The 22,124-nt window shown below is 35.8% G+C and overlaps 1 protein-coding gene across 1 annotated transcript in view; it reads left to right on the top strand.

The window, feature by feature from the left end:
- The window catches only part of Cnbd1 (cyclic nucleotide binding domain containing 1), a 268,986-nt gene that overhangs the window by 31,199 nt on the left and 215,663 nt on the right, over window positions 1-22,124 (top strand). The window contains exon 3 of the mRNA XM_028779994.1: window positions 6,255-6,368. Coding sequence (XP_028635827.1) covers window positions 6,255-6,368 — 114 coding nt within the window. The remainder of the gene's footprint in view (window positions 1-6,254; window positions 6,369-22,124) is intronic.

Here is a 22,124-nt window from a genome sequence, read left to right as displayed (position 1 = left end):
TGCCTGTCTCTGTACCAATACCAGGTACTTGTTATCACTATTGCTCTGTAGTACAGCTTGAGGTCAGGGATGGTGATTCCTCCAGAGGTTCTTTTATTGTTGAGAAGAGTTTTCGCTATCCTGGGTTTTTTGTTATTCCATATGAATTTGAGAATTTCCTTTTCTAACTCTATGAAGAATTGAGTTGGGATTTTAATGGGGATTGCATTGAATCTGTAGATTGCTTTTGGCAAGATGGCCATTTTTATTATATTAATCCTGCCAATCCATGAGCATGGGAGATCTTTCCATCTTCTGAGATCTTCTTCAATTTCTTTCTTCAGAGACTTGAAGTTCTTGTCATACAGGTCTTTCACTTGCTTGGTTAGATTCACACCAAGGTATTTTATATTATTTGCAACTATTGTGAAGGGTGTCATTTCCCTAATTTCTTTTTCAGTCTGTTTATCTTTCATGTAGAGGAAGGCTACTGATTTGTTTGAGTTGATTTTATAACCAGCCACTTTGCTGAAGTTGTTTATCAAGTTTAGGAGTTCTCTGGTGGAAGTTTGGGGGTCACTTAATTATACTATCATATCATCTGCAAATAGTCAAATTTTGACTTCTTCCTTTCCTATTTGTATCCCTTTGACTTCTTTTTGTTGTCTAATTGCTCTGGCTAGGACTTCCAGTACTATATTGAATAGGTAGGGGGAGAGTGGGCAGCCTTGTCTAGTCCCTGATCTTAGTGAAATTGCTTCAAGTTTCTCTCCATTTAGCTTGATGTTGGCTACTTGTTTGCTGTAAATTGCTTTTACTATGTTTAGGTAGGGGCCTTGAATTCCTGATCTTTCCAAGACTTTTATCATGAAGGGATGTTGAATTTTGTCAAATGCTTTCTCAGCATCTAGTGGGATGATCATGTGGTTTTTTTCTTTGAGTTTGTTTATATAGTGGATTACATTGATGGATTTCCGAATATTGAACCATCGCTGCATTCCTGGGATCAAACCTACTTGATCATGATGGATCATTGTTTTGATGTGTTCTTGGATTCGGTTTGCTAGAATTTTATTGAGTATTTTTGCATCGATGTTCATAAGAGAGATTGGTCTGAAGTTCTCTTTCTTTGTCGGGTCCTTGTGGGGTTTGGGTATGAGTGTATTTGTAGCTTCACAGAACGAATTAGGTAGTGTTCCTCCTGTTTCTATTTTGTGGAATAGTTTGAAGAGAATTGGTATTAGGTCTTCCTTGAAGGTCTGATAGAATTCAGCACTAAAACCATCTGGTCCTGGGCTTTTTTTAGTGGGGAGACTTTTAATGACTGCTGCTATTTACTTAGGGGTTATGGGACTATTTAGATGGTTTATCTGCTCCTGGTTTAAGTTTGGTACCTGGTATCTGTCTAGGAAGTTGTCCATTTCATCCAGGTTTTCCAGTTTTGTTGAGTATAGGCCTTTGTAGTAGGATCTGATGATTTTTTGAATTTCTTCAGTTTCTGTTGTTATGTCTCCCTTTTCAGTCCTGATTTTATTAATTTGGATACTGTCTCTGTGCCCTCTGGTTAATCTGGCTAACGGTTTATCTATCTTGTTGATTTTCTCAAAGAACCAGCTCCTGGTTTTTTTGATATTTTGTATTTTTCTTTCTGTTTCTATTTGGTTGATTTCAGCCCTGAGTTTGATTTTTTCCTGCCTTCTACTCCTCCTGGGTGTATTTGCTTCTTTTTGTTCTAGAGCTTTTAGTTGTGCTCTCAAGTTGTTAGTGTGTGCTCTTTCCAGTTTCTTTTTGTATGCACTTAGAGCTATGAGTTTTCTTCTTAGCACTGCCTTCATGGAGTCCCACAAGTTTTGGTATGATGTGTCCTCATTTTCATTGAATTCTAAAAAGTCTTTAATTTCTTTCTTTATTTTTCCTTGACCAAGTCATCATTGAGTAGAGAGTTGTTCAGTTTCCATGTACACGTGGGTTTTCCATTGGTTTTGTCATTATTAAAGACCAGTCTTATTCCGTGGTGATCTGATAAGATGCAAGGGATTATTTCAATCTTTTTGTATCTGTAGAGGCCTGTTTTGTGACCAATTATATGGTCTGTTTTGGAGAAGGTACCATGGGGTGCTGAGAAAAAGGTATATTCTTTTGTTTTAGGATGAGATGTTCTATAGATGTCTGTTAAGTCCATTTGGTTCATAACTTCTGTTAATGTCAAAGTGTCTCGGTTTAGTTTCTGTTTCCATGATCTGTCCATTGCTGAGAGTGGGGTGTTGAAATCCCCCACTATTATTGTGTGAGGTGTAATGTGTGTTTTGAGCTTTAGTAAAGTTTATTTTATGTATGTAGGTGCCCTTGCATTTGGAGCATAGATGTTCAGAATTGAGAGTTCACCTTGGTAGATTTTTCCTTTGATGAGTATGAAGTGTCCTTCCTTATCTTTTTTGATTAGTTGGGTTTTTTAAACCTCAAAGACCATGCCTAGTGACACACCTTCTCTAACAATGTCACACCTACTCTAGCAAAGCCAATCATATTTGTTCCCAACCAGTTCATCAACTGAGGAACAGTTATTTACACATATGAACCTATGATGATAATTCTCATTCAATCCACCACAGCTGTATTATTTTTATTTTAGTTGTGCTTTTGAAATTATAGTAACATAGCTACCACTGTCCATGTACTCTGTATCCTTTCTTCAATCATGATTATGTTAATAAAATGCCTTGGGTTTACAAATTTTTCCTATCTCTTTTTTAATGTACTTCTTAAAATCATATTTCAGACACATCTTTATAACTTTCCTTAGGAGTATCTTAAAAACGGAAAGCAAAGAATTAAGCTTTATGGTTTACTGGTCAAACATCTCTTGGTATATAACTGTTAATATACATCTATGTTTACAATCATGTTCAATCATAAACTTATTGGTTAACAAATTGTGTTCATAAGTGAGGAAGGTGATCAAATGATTTCATAGCAAGATAATTATGTTTATAAAATAGTTTTAAGAGAAGTGTAGAAAAGATTGACTAGAGTTGTGCTATAACGTAGTATCTGGGGAGATTTCTGATTCAATGTTCTCTTTATTTAGATAAAAAACTTACTTAATGTTAAATGTATTAGCATCATTACATAGCATTTTTCATCAACTTATTTTGTATTTTGATGTTAATACCCATTATGAAGATTCATAAATATTTATTCAGGTAATTTTATTGAGAGCTTGAAGAGACTATGAGATACAGAAAAATATTGTGCGAAATATTTTTTTATGTAGTATGTGTGCATAAAATACCTCAAGTAGTTTACTCTGATAAACCTTTTTTCCCATTTTCCTTTAGGCATAAAGAGCTTTTTGTTGTTGTTTTGTGTTGTTTTGTTTTTTCTTTGTTTGTTTCTGGTTGTTTTTTTTTTTTTTTTGGACTGGCAGGATGTTTCTAGTTTGGGATTTTAGGAGCCTATCAAATCTTTGTTCTTTCATTATTATACTATAAATTGTTGGTTCAAAAACTCCCTTAAACAATGCAGGGTACTGTCATTTCTCTTACTGCCCACTAGAACTTGATGGTAGGATTATATTGCTGAAGAAACCACACAGTTTGAAACCAGGTCATGGAAAAATACAGCTTTTTTTTTTTCTTCAGTAGATCTGGAAGCTTCCTTTTTGACTGGCTTATTTTCATAGGCTTCAATCTAGACAGAGAAAGGAAATTAGGATCTTTGATGGGAGATATTTTTAAGAATCAAATACAAGTACATATCTTTCTTCCCTCTTCTTTATACTTTACTTGGCTTGAGTTCAGCCATAGTAGTGTTATTGTGCTGTTCTTAGATGTGGTCCTAGTGTCCTAGGCAGCATTTCCTAACTGTTCGACATCCAACCTGGTCTTCTACCTTCCCTGTCAGGTTGCACCTTCCCTTAGAATAGAAAAATCCTAGCATAGACATTAAGACATCTATATCTACATAATGTGCTTTCTTTTACTTTACATGAACTTGGGAAAACTATTTAAAACTCTGTAATCACCATTTCCTTATCCACTGAGTGTCTAAATAATGACTCCCGTTTATAAAACACTTATTTTTATATTTATTTCAAAGATTTCTGCTACAATGTGTCTTTTTTTCTTATTGCAGAGTTAGACTTGCAATTGGAGGTTTAAGGCTTCAGTATATGATATGATTTTAGAGGGGAATAAAATCTGTCATGGCCGTTATCAACATTTTAAAAAATCTAAGAATTTAAAATGAATGTTAGATTTACAGATTTTATAAAAAACAATGACAGGATTTGCCTACATGGAGCTTGTAATATTTTTACTTCTAAAAGTATTCCTTTAATAGCTGGTTATGGATCCCTTTTTGTGGGCATACTTGCTTAAGCTTCCCTGTTTCCTACCTTATTATACCGTCTTGTGTACTTTCATTATTCAATTTTATGGTCCCTGAATATAGGGGACACAGAAACAGAAATATACTACCACAATCATTTTTGTGATGTAGAACACATATCAACAGTCTCATAAGGACACTTGAAGATTTGCTCTGAGAATTACATCATCTCTAGGCATAGCACTTGATTATCTATTTCACTTCTTGGACACATTTTCAAATGTGTATACCATTCGGTTTATGTTGGGAATTCCCAAGAAGTAGATGAAGTAGATGTCACACTTGTACAAGCTAATGGATAAAAGTAAATTAGGTCTTCATATTTAGGGCTGAAGTCATTTTAATCTACTCCAAAGATGATCTATCCAGATCACAGTTTAGAATACATTTCTAAGATCTATAACACAACCTGCATGTAGACAAAAATAAATGCTTCTACAGTTCTTTGAATTTCAAATTTTTCATGTATAAAATGAGAATAAGAGTATGTAATTCATATAGATAGGCAGGAATTAAATGCTATACTGTATCTAAATTGATTAAGATAATGCCTGACATAATAAGAAAAAACTGATGTTTTTAGTTGGCACACTATCTCTCAGAGGTTAAGAGATTAGGCTTTCAAGTTAGTTCAATTTTAATTTCTATCATATATCCCTCACATTATAGTTATATGATGTGGCTAATTATTAAAGTAAAAGTACTTTATGTATAAATAGATATATATCAATATCATTGGATTATACAATTGTGCAATGAATCCTTACTATAATATATAATAGAACAAGTAAAGAATTTAGGTAGATACGTAAAATAGATGATTATTAAATGTGAGATTTCATATGTGAGATCTTTGGAAATACTCCATGAAAATGCATGAACAAACTTTAAAACTGGGTAGATACTTGATCAGTATTTGTCATGTTGTGAGAAAATAATGAAAATATACAATGCATTAAATTGCACTCTCATCTGGCTGTTTGAATCAAGGTAAATAAAATCAGATTTTAAAGATACATGTAATTTATTTTTTGTCAAATAATTAATACAATGTTTTGGAAAATAGCATAGAAAGAATAAATTGCTACAGATATTTTAATGTGTCACTGTTTGCATTGACAGAAACAGAAGAAAAAGACTTTTATTGAGAATTTTTATATTCATTGACACAAAGCAAATATTGACCAAGATGTTTGTCAATGTTCAATCTGAAAGATGTTCATTTTACTCATTACTGAAATAAGCTGTCAAGATGGATATTTGACCTTTCAGATAATGACAGCATTTTATGGTGGTTGTCAGTTGAAATCCCATTAGACAACATTTCAAATGCCCACAAGGTTATTGCCCAACATTTCATAACATTTGTCCTATTTCCATGTATCTCATTTACTGGTATGTTTACAGTGGAAGAATTCACTCAGGCGAGTGCATTGAAAGCACACAAGTTTTCCTTTTTCTACCATAGGAATTTGTGATTTATCAGTAAATGAACTAATTCTCCCCTCATCCTAACTATCCTAGACAGTTCCAGTGACTATCCAGAGTGGGACATGTTGAGGTTTTTCATATATATAACAGTTCGTTACTATAGACCTAAAACACAGAGAATGAAGTTTTCATCAGTAATTGCAAATAGTCAGAAGACTGTATACAATACATATGTATGTGTATATGTATATATACATGTATGTATATATGTATGTATACACAAAAGATTTGGGAATCATTTTGGAGAAATTTTACTATGCTGAATTAAACAACAGCTTTATTCAATTCCAGAAATAAAAAGCTTTGCATAAATTAATACAAAATTAATATACTAAATTAAAACCTGTAAAAAATTATGTGTGATTCTTACCTCTATTCTCCCTGTCTTGTTCTAGCCAGGATTCTTCCCTTCATTTGGCAGCTCACAATACATTCATCAAGCAATATCCTCAAATATTCATGCATGAAAAAATAATATTACCTAAAGTTCCTCACCAGTTTGAGAAAAGGTAAAATCTTTTTTAAATTTTTTTGAAAGTGAAATTTATGTGTGGATCTATTTGTGCCTTTTATGCTTGGCAGGTGTTCATATTTCATAGTGCTGTTGAGTTTCAGAATAACAAATTTTTAAAGGAGATCACGTCCTGTGACAAACCAACTCATCTCTATTCCATTTCTGTCCACTCTCTCCTATTTTCCCGCTAGTCTCCTTTTAAATTTCCTACCATATATCCATCTAGTATATATTTAAGTGATTTTAATGTATCTTTGTAAAATATAGGATCCATAAAGGAAAAAGAAACTTATTTACTTTTTTTAAATGAGTTTGCCTCTTTCAGTTAATATGATGGTCTTGAATTGTGTTTGTTTTTATTCAAACAGCCTAATGTTTTTTGTTTTGTTTTGTTTTGTTTTGTTTTGTTTTGGCTGAGTAAAAATATGTTGTGCATATTGGAAATTTCCTTGTTCTAGCTATCAGTTGATGATCAAGTAATCCAATTATAAGATTGACTGTTGTGAATAATGTTGCAATAAACATGGAAGTACAAGTGTCTCTGTCATGTGCTGATACAGAGTCCTTCAGCTATACACCCAAAAGCTCTACAGCTGACTCATTCTGCATTGACTAATTTGTGTTCCTTGTGCTCCTTCCAAAAGTGCACTAGTCCTATAGCCTAACGAAGACTTAGGGGGAAAGAGAGGTACTTTAGTTATTCATAAGTTTCTCATGCTGCCTTATTCTATAAACTAAGCTTAGCCACAATGAAACATGAAACATTCCAGAACTACTCAGTTTCCTGGACTGGCCACCTGCTGACAAGCTTTCCTTAGTATCCTAATCCTTCTGGAACCATAAGCCCACATATACTCTCTATAAGGTATTTCTGGTTTTGATATATTATTATGGCAGCATAGAAATAACTAATACAGGGTACAAAACACATAACATAACAGGAAAACAGGCAGAATTGATGCATTTATGTGACTAATCAGCCAATCAAATTGGCCTGAGAAGTGGGGGGGGGGGTTAAGGTGTATTTCTGATATATTTGGGAAGAAAGCCAGCTTCAGGCTTAAACTATAATTTTGATAGCTATTTTTCTTCCATGGATCTACTTCACCTTTTGGGGGGATTGGTTTCATTTTCATGCTTCTTGTGGTAGATTTGGACAGATTAGATTTATTAAATTTCAGGTGAGAAAAAAATAGCCTTTTAAAATAACTCACTCAGAAATTCACCAGAATCTCTTGTGTACTGACCATAGATTATCACTAAGCTCTGGTTTGCTAGTCCTGAACTACGTATCTACCCATATAACTGGGACATTTTGCTGACACACAAAGTAGAAGCCACTGGGGTAAAGGTCTGAGCACAAGGAGAATCTATGAATAAATTAAAGTGTTAAAATTGTGGATGAATGTATAAAAGTTTGTTGAGAATTGCTTGAAGACACATTATTCAATAAGAGGTTGGAAAGTTTTTCTTCTTAAAATTAGGTAATGTATTGGAAGATGGTGTCTTAGTTAGGTTTCTATTGTTGTGATAAAATGCTATAAAAAAGCGATTAGAGGAGGAAATGTTTGGCTTACAGACTATAGTTCTTCATCAGGGGAAGCCAAGGTAGCAACTCAAGGCAGGAAATGAAGCAGAGACTGTTGAGGTTTGGTCTGTTGCTATGTATTATAATACTAAATACTGGGCCTGGTTGTCTCAGAGATGAGAGAATCCTTGCAGACATCAAGTAATGGCTACGTGATCTTGCTCTTATAGACTATAGCTGGACAGTAGAGAGGTAGATGGAATTTTAGTTTCTGGACTTGGGGTCTTAGGAGGACCACAAGTGGAAAGAAGAGGAGGGGGAGAGGAGAAGAGGCCATGGGATCAGTGTGTCATGAAAATATGGCCATTGTGGGCTGGCCAATTGGAGGTAAGTGCAGCCCAGATGGAATATGGCAAGTTATAACTTGAGGTTATTTTTGGATAAGAAAACATAATTGCATAAAAAGTATGTATCTGCCCAGCTGTAATGCTTTGAGGCTTATTATAAATATAAAAGTCTGTGTCTTTCATTTTGGAACAAAATGATTAAATGCAGGGTAGAAAACCCTGTTTGAGATTAAATATTTACTATAAGAGACCATAGAGGAATACTGTTTCCTGGAGTGTTTTCCGTACTTGCTCATCCTGCCTTACAACCCTAGACCACTTCCCCTGGATTGGCAATAACTATAGTGAGATGGCCCCATCTCAAGTATTTACCAGGAAAACTCCCTACAGACTTGTCTATAGGTCAACATGAGGGGGGAGGGGGGAGTTTTCTTACTCCTAGATATACCCAGGTTTTTGTCAGATTGAAAAATCCAACCAGCACAAAATAAAGAACTTTGAAACCTTGTTTACAATCAGAGAGATTATACACAGTTATTATCTAACAGTGCATTAAAATAAATTAATATCAGGATTAGAAGAAAGACAGCCAACCATTTAGAAGTTAACTAATAGCCAAAACCCAAACCATTAAAATATTTCTATAAAATTTTAGGTTAAAAGTCAAAATTTTGCTACGTTTTACATACATATAAAAGGAAGTAGAAGAAATAAAAAAAAGACAGACAAGATTTGATGTTAAACTAAGACACATTTGAAAGTCAAGGAAAGAGAGTGAGGACATATCAATGAATTGGGAGGAAATATCTGCAAATTCCACACTTGACATGTAGGATTGATATCCGAAATACAAAAGGAACCTAACTCAATTGCAAGAATTCAACATGAATAAATAATGGAAATCACTTCTCAAAAAAGGCATTAAAGGATATACGATAGAATTCGATGTATGCCTCATGGCAAAAGAAAAGTCACAATTTCATCTCATAAGCATGCCATAATGTTGCTGTTAACAATACTGAACATTAATCTATAATCATATTAGAAAAAGCAATCTACTTCAAAAGGGCAATAAATATACTGCGAGTTGAGTTTAATTCTATTAAAAATAAGGTCCTGTATTATATAGATGGGAGGGATGTTTTATGTGGATGTTGCACTTGTCAAGATTTTTTTTTTTTATTTTCACTCATATTAAACATCAACATAGAAAAGAAAAAAATTGCCAACTGCACAGTATATTGAACACTATGAGAATAAAGCATGTGTTAAACAATGTTTTCAGAGAATAAAACTTGTCGAGAAAAAATTGTTAGCAGATATTAAATGCCTCTGTTATTAATCTATTTTTAATAACTGATCTATATAATATGTGACCAAGATTACTATGTATAGACAGGAGCGAGGAACTTGATTTCTTGCTGGCTTCCTCTTTGGACAATCTTGATTTCCTTTGTGTCACTCCTTGTGGTACTTGATCTTAGACCTGGAAGCCAGGAGCTTTCTGTGGGTCTTGTTTGCCTCCAGCTTGCAGTTGTGTTATATTGCATTCCTCTCACATAAACCATTGACAAAGAACATGCGCCACCAGCTTTCTAAAATTTGTCATGTGCAAGGAGGGAGTAAATGCTTCTCAAGAGTAGAGAAGATATTTGTAGAATTTCTTTTATTTAAAAATAATGGATTATAAATTTTATTTCAATGTGTCACTAAACATGCATACATGTTAAAACAATAAAATTTACAATTTTGTTAATTTTTTCTTTTGCATAGAACATTGCAATATAGAATCTATGCCTTACAAAATACATAACAAAGTTTTATCTGAGCAAGCCAAGGCTTCCAGATTAGGAACTGCACAACTGTAATACTTCACTGTAGTGATCCAGGAAAGATGAAACATGCCTTCATATTAATGAAAACAAACATAAGATCTGTCAGAGACATTGAGAAGCATTTCTATTTGGACATTAAAAATGTTAATTAGAAACTTAAAAACTAGATCAAGGATGAAGTCAAAGATGGTTTAGAATTGTTGGCACTATCTAAATTTTATTTGGAAATGTATTAGAATGTGAATTTCTAGAATATTTTAAGGTGGAAGAAATGAAGAGTATAGAAGCAGCTGTATTTTGTGTAGTTTTTAAAGAACCCTGAATTGTGACCTTGAAGACTGGAGTTTGGTGTTTTTATTTTGCCTAATAATGTCAATGTAGCTTTAGAAATTCTAACAGGCTTTTCGCTTTTTAATCCAGAAAATGCACCAGTTTAACACTGTATCTCATTGATCTATAGTGGACAAGCCTTTGAAATACAGTCGCTCTGATTACTACCATGTAGTATGGATAATGATGGTGCTTCAGATAATCATGCTATTTGTCCTAGTTTCTGTTTTGTTGCTATGATAACATATGACAAAAGGCAATATGGGAAGATGAGCTTTGTAGCATGTGCAGTCCTAGGCAGAAGCAGGTAGATCTCTGAGAGTTGAAGGATAGTATGCCCTACATAGCGAATTCCAGGACATCTAGACAGCTAGGCTACATAATAGAGAGAGTCCATCTCTTAAAAATAAAGGAAAACCACAAAGCTAAAAAGTAATATGAGAAAGGAAGACTTTATTTGGCTTACAATTTTTGGTTACAATTAATTGCTGCAGAGAAGTCAAGGTTTGGAACGTAAAATCTCACATCCACAGTCAACAGCCCCCAAAGAGTAAACAAACATGGATCCTTGCTTGTGAACTTTCAGCTAGCCATTTCCCATTATGGAATGGTACTTCCCACAAGAGTGTTCTGTGTCTTTTCATCTATATTAACAATTAAGACAGTTCCTTACAAACTTTCCCCAAAGCTAACCTGCTCTAGATAATTTTTCATTAAGATGCTTTTCCTAGGTGATTCTTGGCTAGGTCAAGTTGGCAGTTAACACAAATTAGTACACTATTTGTTTAAGAAATCCCACCCATCCCCAAAAAATGTTAAAACAGCAACATAAAGAAAGTTACTAGCTGGACACTACATAAAACTCCATTCTACTTAAGAAGCTTGTACAACTAAGTTACTTCCATATTCAAATCAGAAGACAAAATTCACAGTAGCAGGATTTTCTCTACATTCTAATATTATTAATGTATGCCAGTTGATTAAGCTGTTACTTGGAAATTTAATGATGATATTTTTTAAAAAATCAATAAGTCTTGTAGCCATAATCAGTATTTGAAATAACTATATTTATTCAAGAGCATATTTACAGAATTATATCTGTATTCTATGCTAAGAAGATGTAGTCATTATGAACAAATATCAACAAAATGCTAATGTTTATGCTAATAGGTAGGGCTTCTGCTTTAAGTAATCCTATAGTAATTTCATAATATTTTTGAACACCAATTAGAACTTTAGTATCCCTACTGACATTTTTATTTCTTTAAAATAACATTTAGGACTCTTGGAAGTAATTTCCAGAGAACTACATCTGTAAATGGATAAACAACACAGTTTTCAAAGCAAACTAGGTTAATGGGTTTTTATTTAAAAACTATAAATGTAATTTTTCTATTTTGAGAAGTACAAATCAGTATCACAGGTGATTTTTACTCAGAATATGTCAACTGAAGTACAACTTATGTCTTTGAACAATTATTCAAGTCACATTCTTTGAACTTTGATGATGTTTAAGTCTATGATAAGCAAGATTTTAAAAATTTGAGTAGGTACAGTAAAAGGTTATAATGTTTGTGAATTAAATATGTAGGGAAATATATCAAGTAATGATAAATTTTGTGTTAGACAATATAACCACAATTGTTTCCATTAAGTCTTTTTTAAATAATTAATTTGACTAACATCAATCTAGATTCTATTGTGTGTTTGACACCCTGCTTGTACAGAGTAAGATAAACATGACCTTCAGCCTGGAAGCAGTGATCACTTCACTGTGATTAATATTTATGAACTAAATTCATATTTCTTTATTCTAATATTCATTAGTTCAGGCCTTCGGATGTTAAGAATAGCAACACTGTTCAGAGGAACAGATACAATAAAAAAGCAGTTGCCTACTGGCCTACCTAAATCACCAGAGGAAGGGTGAAGTTGGCCACAGGGAAAATGAAATAAAATATGTAGACATGTGTGGACTTCTAATCCCTTGTTTGTATCTTCACAAGAGCATGAGTGGTATGATTTACACTTTTAGACCTTGTGGCAAAAAGAGAAAAAGAACATAAAATTTCCCAACTGAAATAATTCTGAAAAATCACTCAGATAGTCTTAGCCTGGGACAAATGGTAACCCATCTGCTCAAGAGTCTAGACTTGAGTATGGGAGGCATCTTTCAGGAAGACAGTAGAGACTAGAACCATGACTCTTTCTGAGCATGGTACAAAATTAATGTGTGTAATAATAGTGATTTAAAAATTTTACATATTTCCTCAAACAAGTTTAACATCCATACTTATAAAGGTTATGACAGATTTTTGGCTCATTTCAAGAGTGAAAAGAAGTTTTAAAAATGATAGCAATTGAGAAAACTAATAATTTTATACAAAATTTTGGAATCTCCATTAATGATAAATTTATTCAAAATGCCACTCATTTTAAAAGCAAGAATTAAGGTATATTTTACAGAAAGTATAGTTTATTAATTTTTTAAAAAAAGTAGTCAAATTTTTATCATTTTAGTTCCAGAAAAATTGTTCAACATGAAACCAAACTAAAGCAGTTATCTTAACAAAAATTTCAGATAAAGTTTAATACTCTTGTACTAGATTCAGATTCCCTTTGTCAATGAGAAAAACTGTTTCTAAGAGGCTGAAGACTCTTGTCCTCAACTGTACAAACTGAGGGGAACAATACTGCTGAATGATTAGCCATGACATTTCATTCAGTATCTTTATGATTAAGTTAACAAAAGCAGAATTTGGATTATTTTAAAGAAACTATTAAATTAATATAGTTTGACTTATACAATATCTAAATTAATAAAAATCAAGAATTGGGTAATCTTTAAATAAGTATTTCTTAAATTGCCTACTTTAAAAAAATGTTAGATTCATTAGTTTAGTCATTAGAAAGGAAGAAATATAGAACAATTTTTAAATTTATGATTTGTATTAGCAATCACCAAGTGTATTAATAGCAGTAATGAAAAATAAACACTAACTCAAAATATGCAGCACTAGAAAAATACTTATGCTATGACAGTATATAAACTTCCATTAATTCCCAGAACAAGATGTTTTAGAGCTGTTTTTACTAAAAAGAAAAAAGTTGCTCAGTGTAAGAGGAGTTGCACAGTAAGAGGGTTCAGGATATAGAAATATCTGGATACTGAGGAAGTCATATTTTCTAGGATGATGAGCATCAGCTTAGAGGACACAAGAATCAACTGGAGAATATTAATATTATTTAATCCTGATAATGGAACTTTGCCCACTATATACTCTTTAAATTTGTCTCTTTGGTTTGAAGTCAGTATCTCAGTACACTGAATAATATTTTGAAATAGTACCTGAGAATATTTTAATACCATAATGCCTGAAGTTTATTCAATACACTTGTCATGAAATGACCAGATTTTGTGGAGGTAAATGCAGAGTGATAGTTTGACGGTAAGGTGAAGTAGAAGTTTTTAGTTCCCAGTGTAGGGGAATTCGAGGGTGGGGAGGCAGGAATGGATGGGTGGGTGGGAGAACACCCTCATAGAAGCAGGGGAGGGGGATGGGATAGCAGTTTTGGGGGAGGCGAACCAGGAAAGGGGATAACATTTGAAATGTAAATAAAGAAAATATGCAATAAAGAAAAGAAGTTTCTGGTTTCTCAAAAGCCTAAGTTGTGTCATGTGATGTTTTCCTGGAAGCTGTCTTGTAAGAGATCTATAGCTGTGAATATTTAAACTGCTTTGAGCTCCCAGCAGGTTGTACTTGCTATGCACCCACCCAAGAGCTCTGGATTTGTGAATGAAACACACACACACATACACATACATACACACATACACACACACACACACACACACCCCTCAAACACACACAGAGTGCAGTGTTATTTTTAATATCCCTTACTAACTCAGTGGTTGGATACTTCCTGAATATGCTTCCCTCTAGTATTCCTGAGTTAACACCTTTTAAAATCTATATTTCATCTCTGCTACCCCTGACCCAAGCCTGGATTCTTGCATATTGGTGGTTCTTTAAGTTTGCTTTCTCTGCTTTGCTGTCATGGCGTGGGCTATTTTATGCTCCTCTCACGGTGGAATCCCTTCCTCTTCTCCCTGGGTTTCTTTCCCAGGAGTCCTAAAAGTCCTGCCACTTCCCCCCACCCAGTCATTGGCCTTTGACTCTTTATTGATTAATCAAAATGTACATGTAGAGTCTGTGTGATTTTGGGAGCCAAATTAAGACAAAGCATTGGAACCAATCCCCAACAGAGATCATGTGATATTTTTTCTGAAAACAGACCCTTAAGAGGGCACTGATGTTTAGAAAGAAAATATATAGAACCCTACAACAGTGAGAGGACACTCTTGCATTGGTATGCTTTGCTGGTCTTCACTGGCTGTGCAGTGCTTCACTGGTCTTCACATGATAGAATAGGAAAGAAATGCACCAAAGAACTTCTCGTGCTATTCTGGCTGATTCTAGCCACGTCTACTGACTAATATTGATTCAGCAATACCTTGTGGTTTCTGCTGAATTGTACAACCTCTACTGGTTTTTGTTTGGTGTCTCATCCCAAGGAACTACTTCTAAGCAAGTCCGTAACACCCTAGTCCTATCAGTGGTCTTTCTCCCCTACTTTTTTTCCATGGGCTTAGAAGGACGGTTGAAAGATTAAAGAACCCTAATAAAAATAGTTGGCTTTGAAAAATCTAAGCCCGTAGTAGGAATCAGCTTTTCTTGGCCTGTAGCTAGCTGAGGATCTAGATTCTCACAAACAGGAAGAAATGTGACTGTGGCTTTAGGCTCAGTCCCTTTTGAGAGGGGAATCTACTGAGAAGTAAAAGATGAAAAGAACAGAAAAAGATACATCATGAAGTAGCAAAAAAAAAAGAAAGAAAAAAGAAAAACAGAAAGAAAGAAAAAAAGAAAAAAGTGCAGTCTCTCCAATTCAGGAGCCAGAGCAGACCTTTCAGCCACACTGCAATAGAAATATTATTAGCTCCCCAAATCACATGGGAATCTGTATGTCCAGATGCTGAGGGTCACTGTCCCTAGCTAGCTTTGGATTAAGCAATAAAGAGCCAATGACTGGGCAGGGTGAAAGAGGCAGGACTTTTAGGATTAATGGAAAAGAGGAAGGGATTCCACCAGAGAGGGGCATAGAATGTAGCACGCCATGACAGGGAAACAGTAAGGGTAAACGTAAAGGCCCAGTGATATGTAAGAATCGAGGATTGGATCTGGGGTACAGAGATGAAATATAGAGTTTAAAAGTTGTTGACTCAAGAATACTGGAGGGGAGTATGGGTTAGTCCCGGAGACATTCAGAAAGTGCTCTGCCATTGAGTTAGTAAGGCACACTGCACTCTGTGTGTGTGTGTGTGTGTGTGTGTGTGTGTGTGATTCACGAATCCAGAGCTCTTGGGTGGGTGCAGAACAAGCGTGATACAGTGGGTGCTCAAAGCAGTTTAAATATTCACTGCTACAGATCTCTCACAAGACAGCTTCCAGGAAAACACCACATGAAACAGTTGAGTCTTTAGAGAAACCAGAAACTTCCACTTCACCTTACCTTCAAGCTATCTATCTGCATCTCCTTCCACAACATCTGTTCATGTTCTCATTCATGTTTCTTTTCCCATGGTATTTTTTTTACAGCAACAAGAAAATAAACTAAAAAAAGGTTCATTGTGTGAAAATTATTTACCTTATATGGGCATGCTTCTATCAGTTCACCCCCTGCATAGCCAAAGCTAGATATTTGTGATTGGCTGACACCCAGCTATTCATTACAAAACTGTACTTCTGGTATGTTTTCGTTTAATTTCATCTTAAGTTGAAGCTTATTACTTAGGAACTTACAGTACAGAAAAAGCCAATTGCTAAAGGACTCCTAATTAGTTAATATAACAACAGGGGCTTATTATTTAAAAGACAATTATTGAATATTTACAGAAGGAATATTTCTTTTTTTATTGGATGTTTTATTTACATTTCATATGTTGTCCCCTTACCCCATCCCCCACCCACCCAGGAACCCCCAATCTCCTCATCCCTCCTCCTTCTTCTCTGTGGATGTAACCTCTATCTACCCCCCCACTCCCACCTCCCCACCCTCAAAATTCCCACCCCCTGGGCCATCCAGCCTTCATGAGGTCAAGGTTCTCTTCTTCCACCTATGCCCAGCAGGGCCCTCCACTCTTATATATTCAGCTAAAGCCCTGGATCCCTCCTTGTGTGCCCCCAGGCTGGTGGTTTAGACCCTGGGAGCTGTGGTTGGTTGGTATTGTTGCTCTCCTCATGGTGCCACAAATCCTTTCAGCTCCTTCAGTCTTCACTCTAACTCCTCCATTGAGAACCCCATGATTAGTTCAATGGCTAGTTGTGAGCATTTGCCTCTGAATATGTCAGACTCTTGCAGACCTCTGAGGAGACATCCATATCAGGCTCTTATCAGCATGCACTTCCTGACTTCCCCATCAGCATCTACTTTTGGTGACTGCACATGGGATGGATGCTCAGGTGGAGTGGTCAGAAGGAATATTTCTTAAAATCAATGACACAATGTTGGTTTTACTCTTAGACTAATTTTTAAGAACTCCAGGGAAACTACTAGTGCTTTCCAGAGTTTGATGCATGCACAAAACCCCTTGGGAAATCAAGTGGAGATTCTGAAGTAGGTCTGGTGGTTCGTGCCTATAATCCTAACTCTCTGGAAGATGGCCCAAGCAAGGAGGATCATCATGAGTGCAGGCACTACTGCACAGAACGTCTGTATATTTCTTGAGTCATTCCTTTATGTCTTCTTCAAGCTCAATGTATTCTTTGATGAACTTCAATTTTTCTTTTAAATTTTGTGCCCTGGTGTTTATTCAGGCAATTCTCTTAAAGAACATTGTTATACAATGGTTGGAGATTTGTGGGTGTGTGTATGTGTGGGGGGATTAGGGGTTGTAAATATTGCCATGAGCTTTCAAATTATTTATATTTTTATGTGAGATCTGAGAAGGTTTTTTGTTGTTAGTTTTGTGTCTGATATGAACATATCAACCAGAGCTAGAGCACAGAGTTGCAGGCCAGGTAAGACTTGAAGTTTCAATATAGCTTAGGTGAAATGAAATCAGGTGGACACAGTGGAAAGGGCTGACATGAAAAGAGTTTCGTCCTGGTCTGAGCCTTAAGTTTGGAGGTACAGCTGGAGCATGGAGATATGAGGAGAGGAGAATCAGATAGACTCATACAGTTAGACCTTGGAGCAAGTTGTGCATAACGAGGCTGAATGGAGAGGTTGGTAATTGTGGTTTTCTTTGTGGGTAGGTTCCAACATACCTGTACAGAGCCTTCAGGTTGGAGTTGTTTTGTACATAGGAATCTCTGTAATTAGCTAGGGCATTTATGTGGAGAGTTTCAGAGGGTTTGTGGAGAGGAGGATCTGATGAATTTACTAGCTACACTCTGGTGCAAGATGTATAGGACCTGGCTGGGTGGAAAAGTTTTATGTGGTCAGTTGCTGTTTTCTAGGACTTCATGAAATATGTCCATATGGATACTGAAAGACAACTGTAACTTTATAAAATTTAGTAACAAATCATACATTGCATTTAATATATACAACATTTTGAAGTTTTTTCCCCATAAGAATGTTTTAAAAAAAGTCTGACTAGTCTCTTAAATTAACTACATGCAAGATTATTTAAAGAAAGGAGAGGTCAAGGAAGCCTTTAGAATGTAGAAATTTCCAAGTTTTTGACTTACTCATGTAGTACCAGTATTTTGTGAAAGAGTTTTCATACTCTGTTTTATATAACTTTTAATTATATAACTCTGTGGAAGAACTTTTTGGCCTTTTGCCTTGTTCCTATCGGTGAGATAGAAAAACTTTTCCAGTACTCTCAAATGACAATGGCAGCCTGCACAGAGCTCTCTTTTGGGTATATGTCTCATGGGCGTACAATTTTGAATGGTGAGTCAGCCATGTTACCCATCACTTCCAGGCTGTCCAATTATGTCAAAGCAAAGAATAGTCACTTATGCTTTGACTAAAGCTATTAAGAGTTAGAGTAACACAGTTGTTTAACTTGGGACTCAGAAATTTACTTGATGTAATATCAGTACATATATAATTTCATGTGAATTATATTAGTAAAAGGCTTATCTAAAATATATGCAATTCTATATTATATTACTATATTAAACACATTAATATATTGAGAGTCATATATAAATATATACTATATATGTTTTCTAAAAATCTTTGAAGACAGTCATTTTGTTCACTGAACCTATAGCCTTGATGGAGTATACATTTTTTTCTAAAAGAGTGATTTGTCGAAAATATTAGAAAATAAACACAAATATTTGGAAATGAAGAAAGGGAAACATGAAGCAAATCATTTCTGATAAACTGAAACACTTGAAAGTCTGTAAAATTGCTTTGTGAGGTTGTGTTCTAATGTATCTTCCTCCGAAGTCTTGTTTAAGTTACCTACACGATACAGTTAAATCCAAGGACTGTTTATCTCATGCTACCATGCATCTTTCCGCAGGATCAGTAATAAATATTTAACCCATGTGATAATCGAAAAGTGCATACGTATTTTAAACTAGCATAATTGAAACTGCCTACTTATGATCACAGAAACCATATTTTCTCTGAACTTCTGAGGCTTATTAAGTGAGATTTTATCCCTTTTGTATTTAAAAAGCTAGAGCCACAGTAATTATGTGTTGTGCTCTAAAATTAAAGTCACACTACCTGAAAAGAGATAGCATGATTATACCCTATCATTTATCTCCTCATTTGAACAATGTATACTGAGAAACAACTGAGTGCTAAATACAACCCAGCCAGGGGCCCTACATCAGAGCTTGGCAGTGTTAACAGGCTCTGAGTAAGGAGTGATAATTGCAGGAACATGCCAAAGGAGCCTACAGAAAGGTGGCATTGCATTAGATCAGAGAGTGTACAGGAACCTCAAGTTAGGCATTCCATTAAAACTAAAAATTGCCCAAGAGATGGGGAAAGAAACAAAGAAAACCATGGGTAACATTGTCCACATGGTTGGTTGTCCAAATATTAGCAAGGCAATTTTAGTTGCTACCAGAATTGCTCAATTTAGTACTTACTTCCAGGAATTTTTATTCATTTTTATAAAAATCAAAACTTAATATCTACTCTGTCCCCTGGGTATTGAGAGATGAGTATGGTGACTGGAAATAAAGATGGAAAAGAAAAAGCTGATCACAAGGGTAACATTTGGGTCTTCTGGAAATTGTTATGAACAGAAGAAAATGGAAGAGCTGCACAAAACACCTCCCGTCTCGAAGGGCCTGAGAAAGAGTTTAATCTGAGCCAAATATCAGTGACCATGCAAGGGAACATGAATTCCTGGTGCTTTAAATAACATATTCTAACATGTAAGCAATTTGATGAGTATGAAAGTTCTTTTATAGTCACTGTTAAACATAATAAAGGAAAACCCATGTAGACAGTCTACAATTGAAGCTGACACAACTCTGCTTCAACAAAGTTCACTCTGATGGAGTGGGTGTCCAGGCCATGGTTGCATCTCAAGGTGGGTGGGAAAATATTAGACAGAAACTATATAATATATGAAGAATATCTAGACATGATGGGACTTAAATGGAAGGAGAGGTTCCACTTTAAATATTGGAGAGGAGCTTCATTAAGAATGGGAATAGTAGGAGAGATTAAAATACCATTATGAAAGTGCATGGTGAGCCCAGAGGAGTGTTTTCAGAGGGTATCCTTCATCTCCAGACCTAATCCCTGAGCAGTCTTTCTGAGGAGTTTCCCAACAATTACAAAATAAAAGTCTGGCTTTTTGTGATATTTTAGGGCTAGTGAAAGAATTCACATCATGTGATTTAGTTCAGTAAAAGATGTAATGTGATCTGTGGAAAGCTGTAAAGTCACAGCACTGCTACTTACATCTCTGCCCCAGACAGAGCTGCATAGAAAAATGGCTTTATTAAGGATCAGGCCAAACGCATACACCTCCCACATACACACACCATGCACACAAATGCTCCACTCCACACAAATAGACACACAGAGAGACATATACATACACACCACATGCACATTCCCCCAACACACACACACACACACATACTCACACCACACACATAAACATTCCCTTTTATACACACACAGAAATACACTACACACACATAGAAATACATACACATAGACATATACATAAACATCACATGCAAGCAGTCCCCTCCATACACACATACACACAGAGACATACCCATACAACTCTCTCTCTCTCTCTCTCACACACACACATACACACACACCACATGTACAAACACTCCCCTCTACACACTTAGCTTACAGCAAATTGACAAAGCCTCTCCTATCAAATCTAAATATTAGTTTTAGCTTTGGCTTGGTAGAGTTAGTGGTCTATTAATCCACTTTAATTTTTTTATATAACTAAAGGTATTTTTTATTATAAAGTTCAAATACACAGGGAATGAAACCAAGGACACTAAATATATATGTAATTTTATAAATGTGTATGTATATGTGTAGATACACAAACACCTGTACAGACGGTAGGTAATCCAGGCTTGTGGTTAAATCAGACCATCTTGATTCTTCTCGCCTGTGAGGCTTTGCTGACTCTGCCTCTGCTTCAGTCTTAATGGGCTGGGGTCTTCTTCTTGGGTTTCTGCTGTAGCTTGACCACCACAGTGCCACAAAGCATCATCACCTCAGACTCCACAGAGACCTGAAGGCAGTCTTCTTCCTGGTCTCGCTGGATTTCCTCTCCAGCCTTGGTGAGAGCCACCAGGACTCCATAGCTAAGTTCTTCGTGCCTTTACAACTCCCTGCATAGCAGTGACACTGGCAAGGCTTGCGTGCTTATAGAGGCTGCATCCGGGCCCCTCGGAATCATGACTGAAGTCAAGGATCTCTTAGCCAGCAAACTAGAGTTCCCAGGAAGCTCTCGGACTCTTTTCTGGGGTCCCCTCAAAGAATCATTCTTATGGCCAGGATTCAACACTGGCAACCTGTTTATCAGCATTAATCTTGACCAGAGGTTGTTCTAGAAAGCCTTTCCTCTTTAGATCCCAGTGGCGGCTCCTCTGGGTACGCAGTTCTGTTTTCTTTTCAGTGAGCTTTCTCTTCAGACTATCCCTTTGCTCTCTCAGTTGACTATAACCCATAAAGAGCAGCCACGCTGCAGCCTGGACGCCTTACTCTTTTGTGATCTCCTCTGCTAGGTACCCTGGTTGAACACTTTAAAGTTCAGTCTTCCAACATGCCTCTTGACAAGGACACAAGGAAGCCAAAGTCTCTGCCACAAGGAAATAAGGATGGCCTTTACTCCAGTTCCCAAGAGAGTTTTCGGTTCCATCAGAAACCTCAACTAAATGGCCTTCATAGTACACAATCCCAGCAGCCTTCTGGTTCTCTGAGCCCCAGCCCATACTGTAGGCTGTGGAGCAGTCTGATCTTACAGTAGCCCGCTGTTCCAGACTCTCCAGTCCTTTCGTTCTTAACCAGCCCCAAAAGGTCTGCCACATGTTCAGGGGCAGTGATAGAAAGAAAAATGTAGCTCCATTTAGCTCTTGTTTTTTTGAAGATTGAAAATCCTAGAGATGATGTTGAAGGTCCTGTTTCCGTCTCCTCTGTCTCTGTCTCTGTCTCTGTCTCTGTCTCTGTCTCTGTCTCTG

The sequence above is a fragment of the Grammomys surdaster genome, unplaced genomic scaffold, assembly GCF_004785775.1.
Source record: "Grammomys surdaster isolate TR1022 unplaced genomic scaffold, NIH_TR_1.0 97, whole genome shotgun sequence".
NCBI lineage: Eukaryota > Metazoa > Chordata > Mammalia > Rodentia > Muridae > Grammomys > Grammomys surdaster.
Note: the sequence above shows the minus strand (reverse complement) of the source record. Positions and strands in the feature narration are given on the sequence as shown.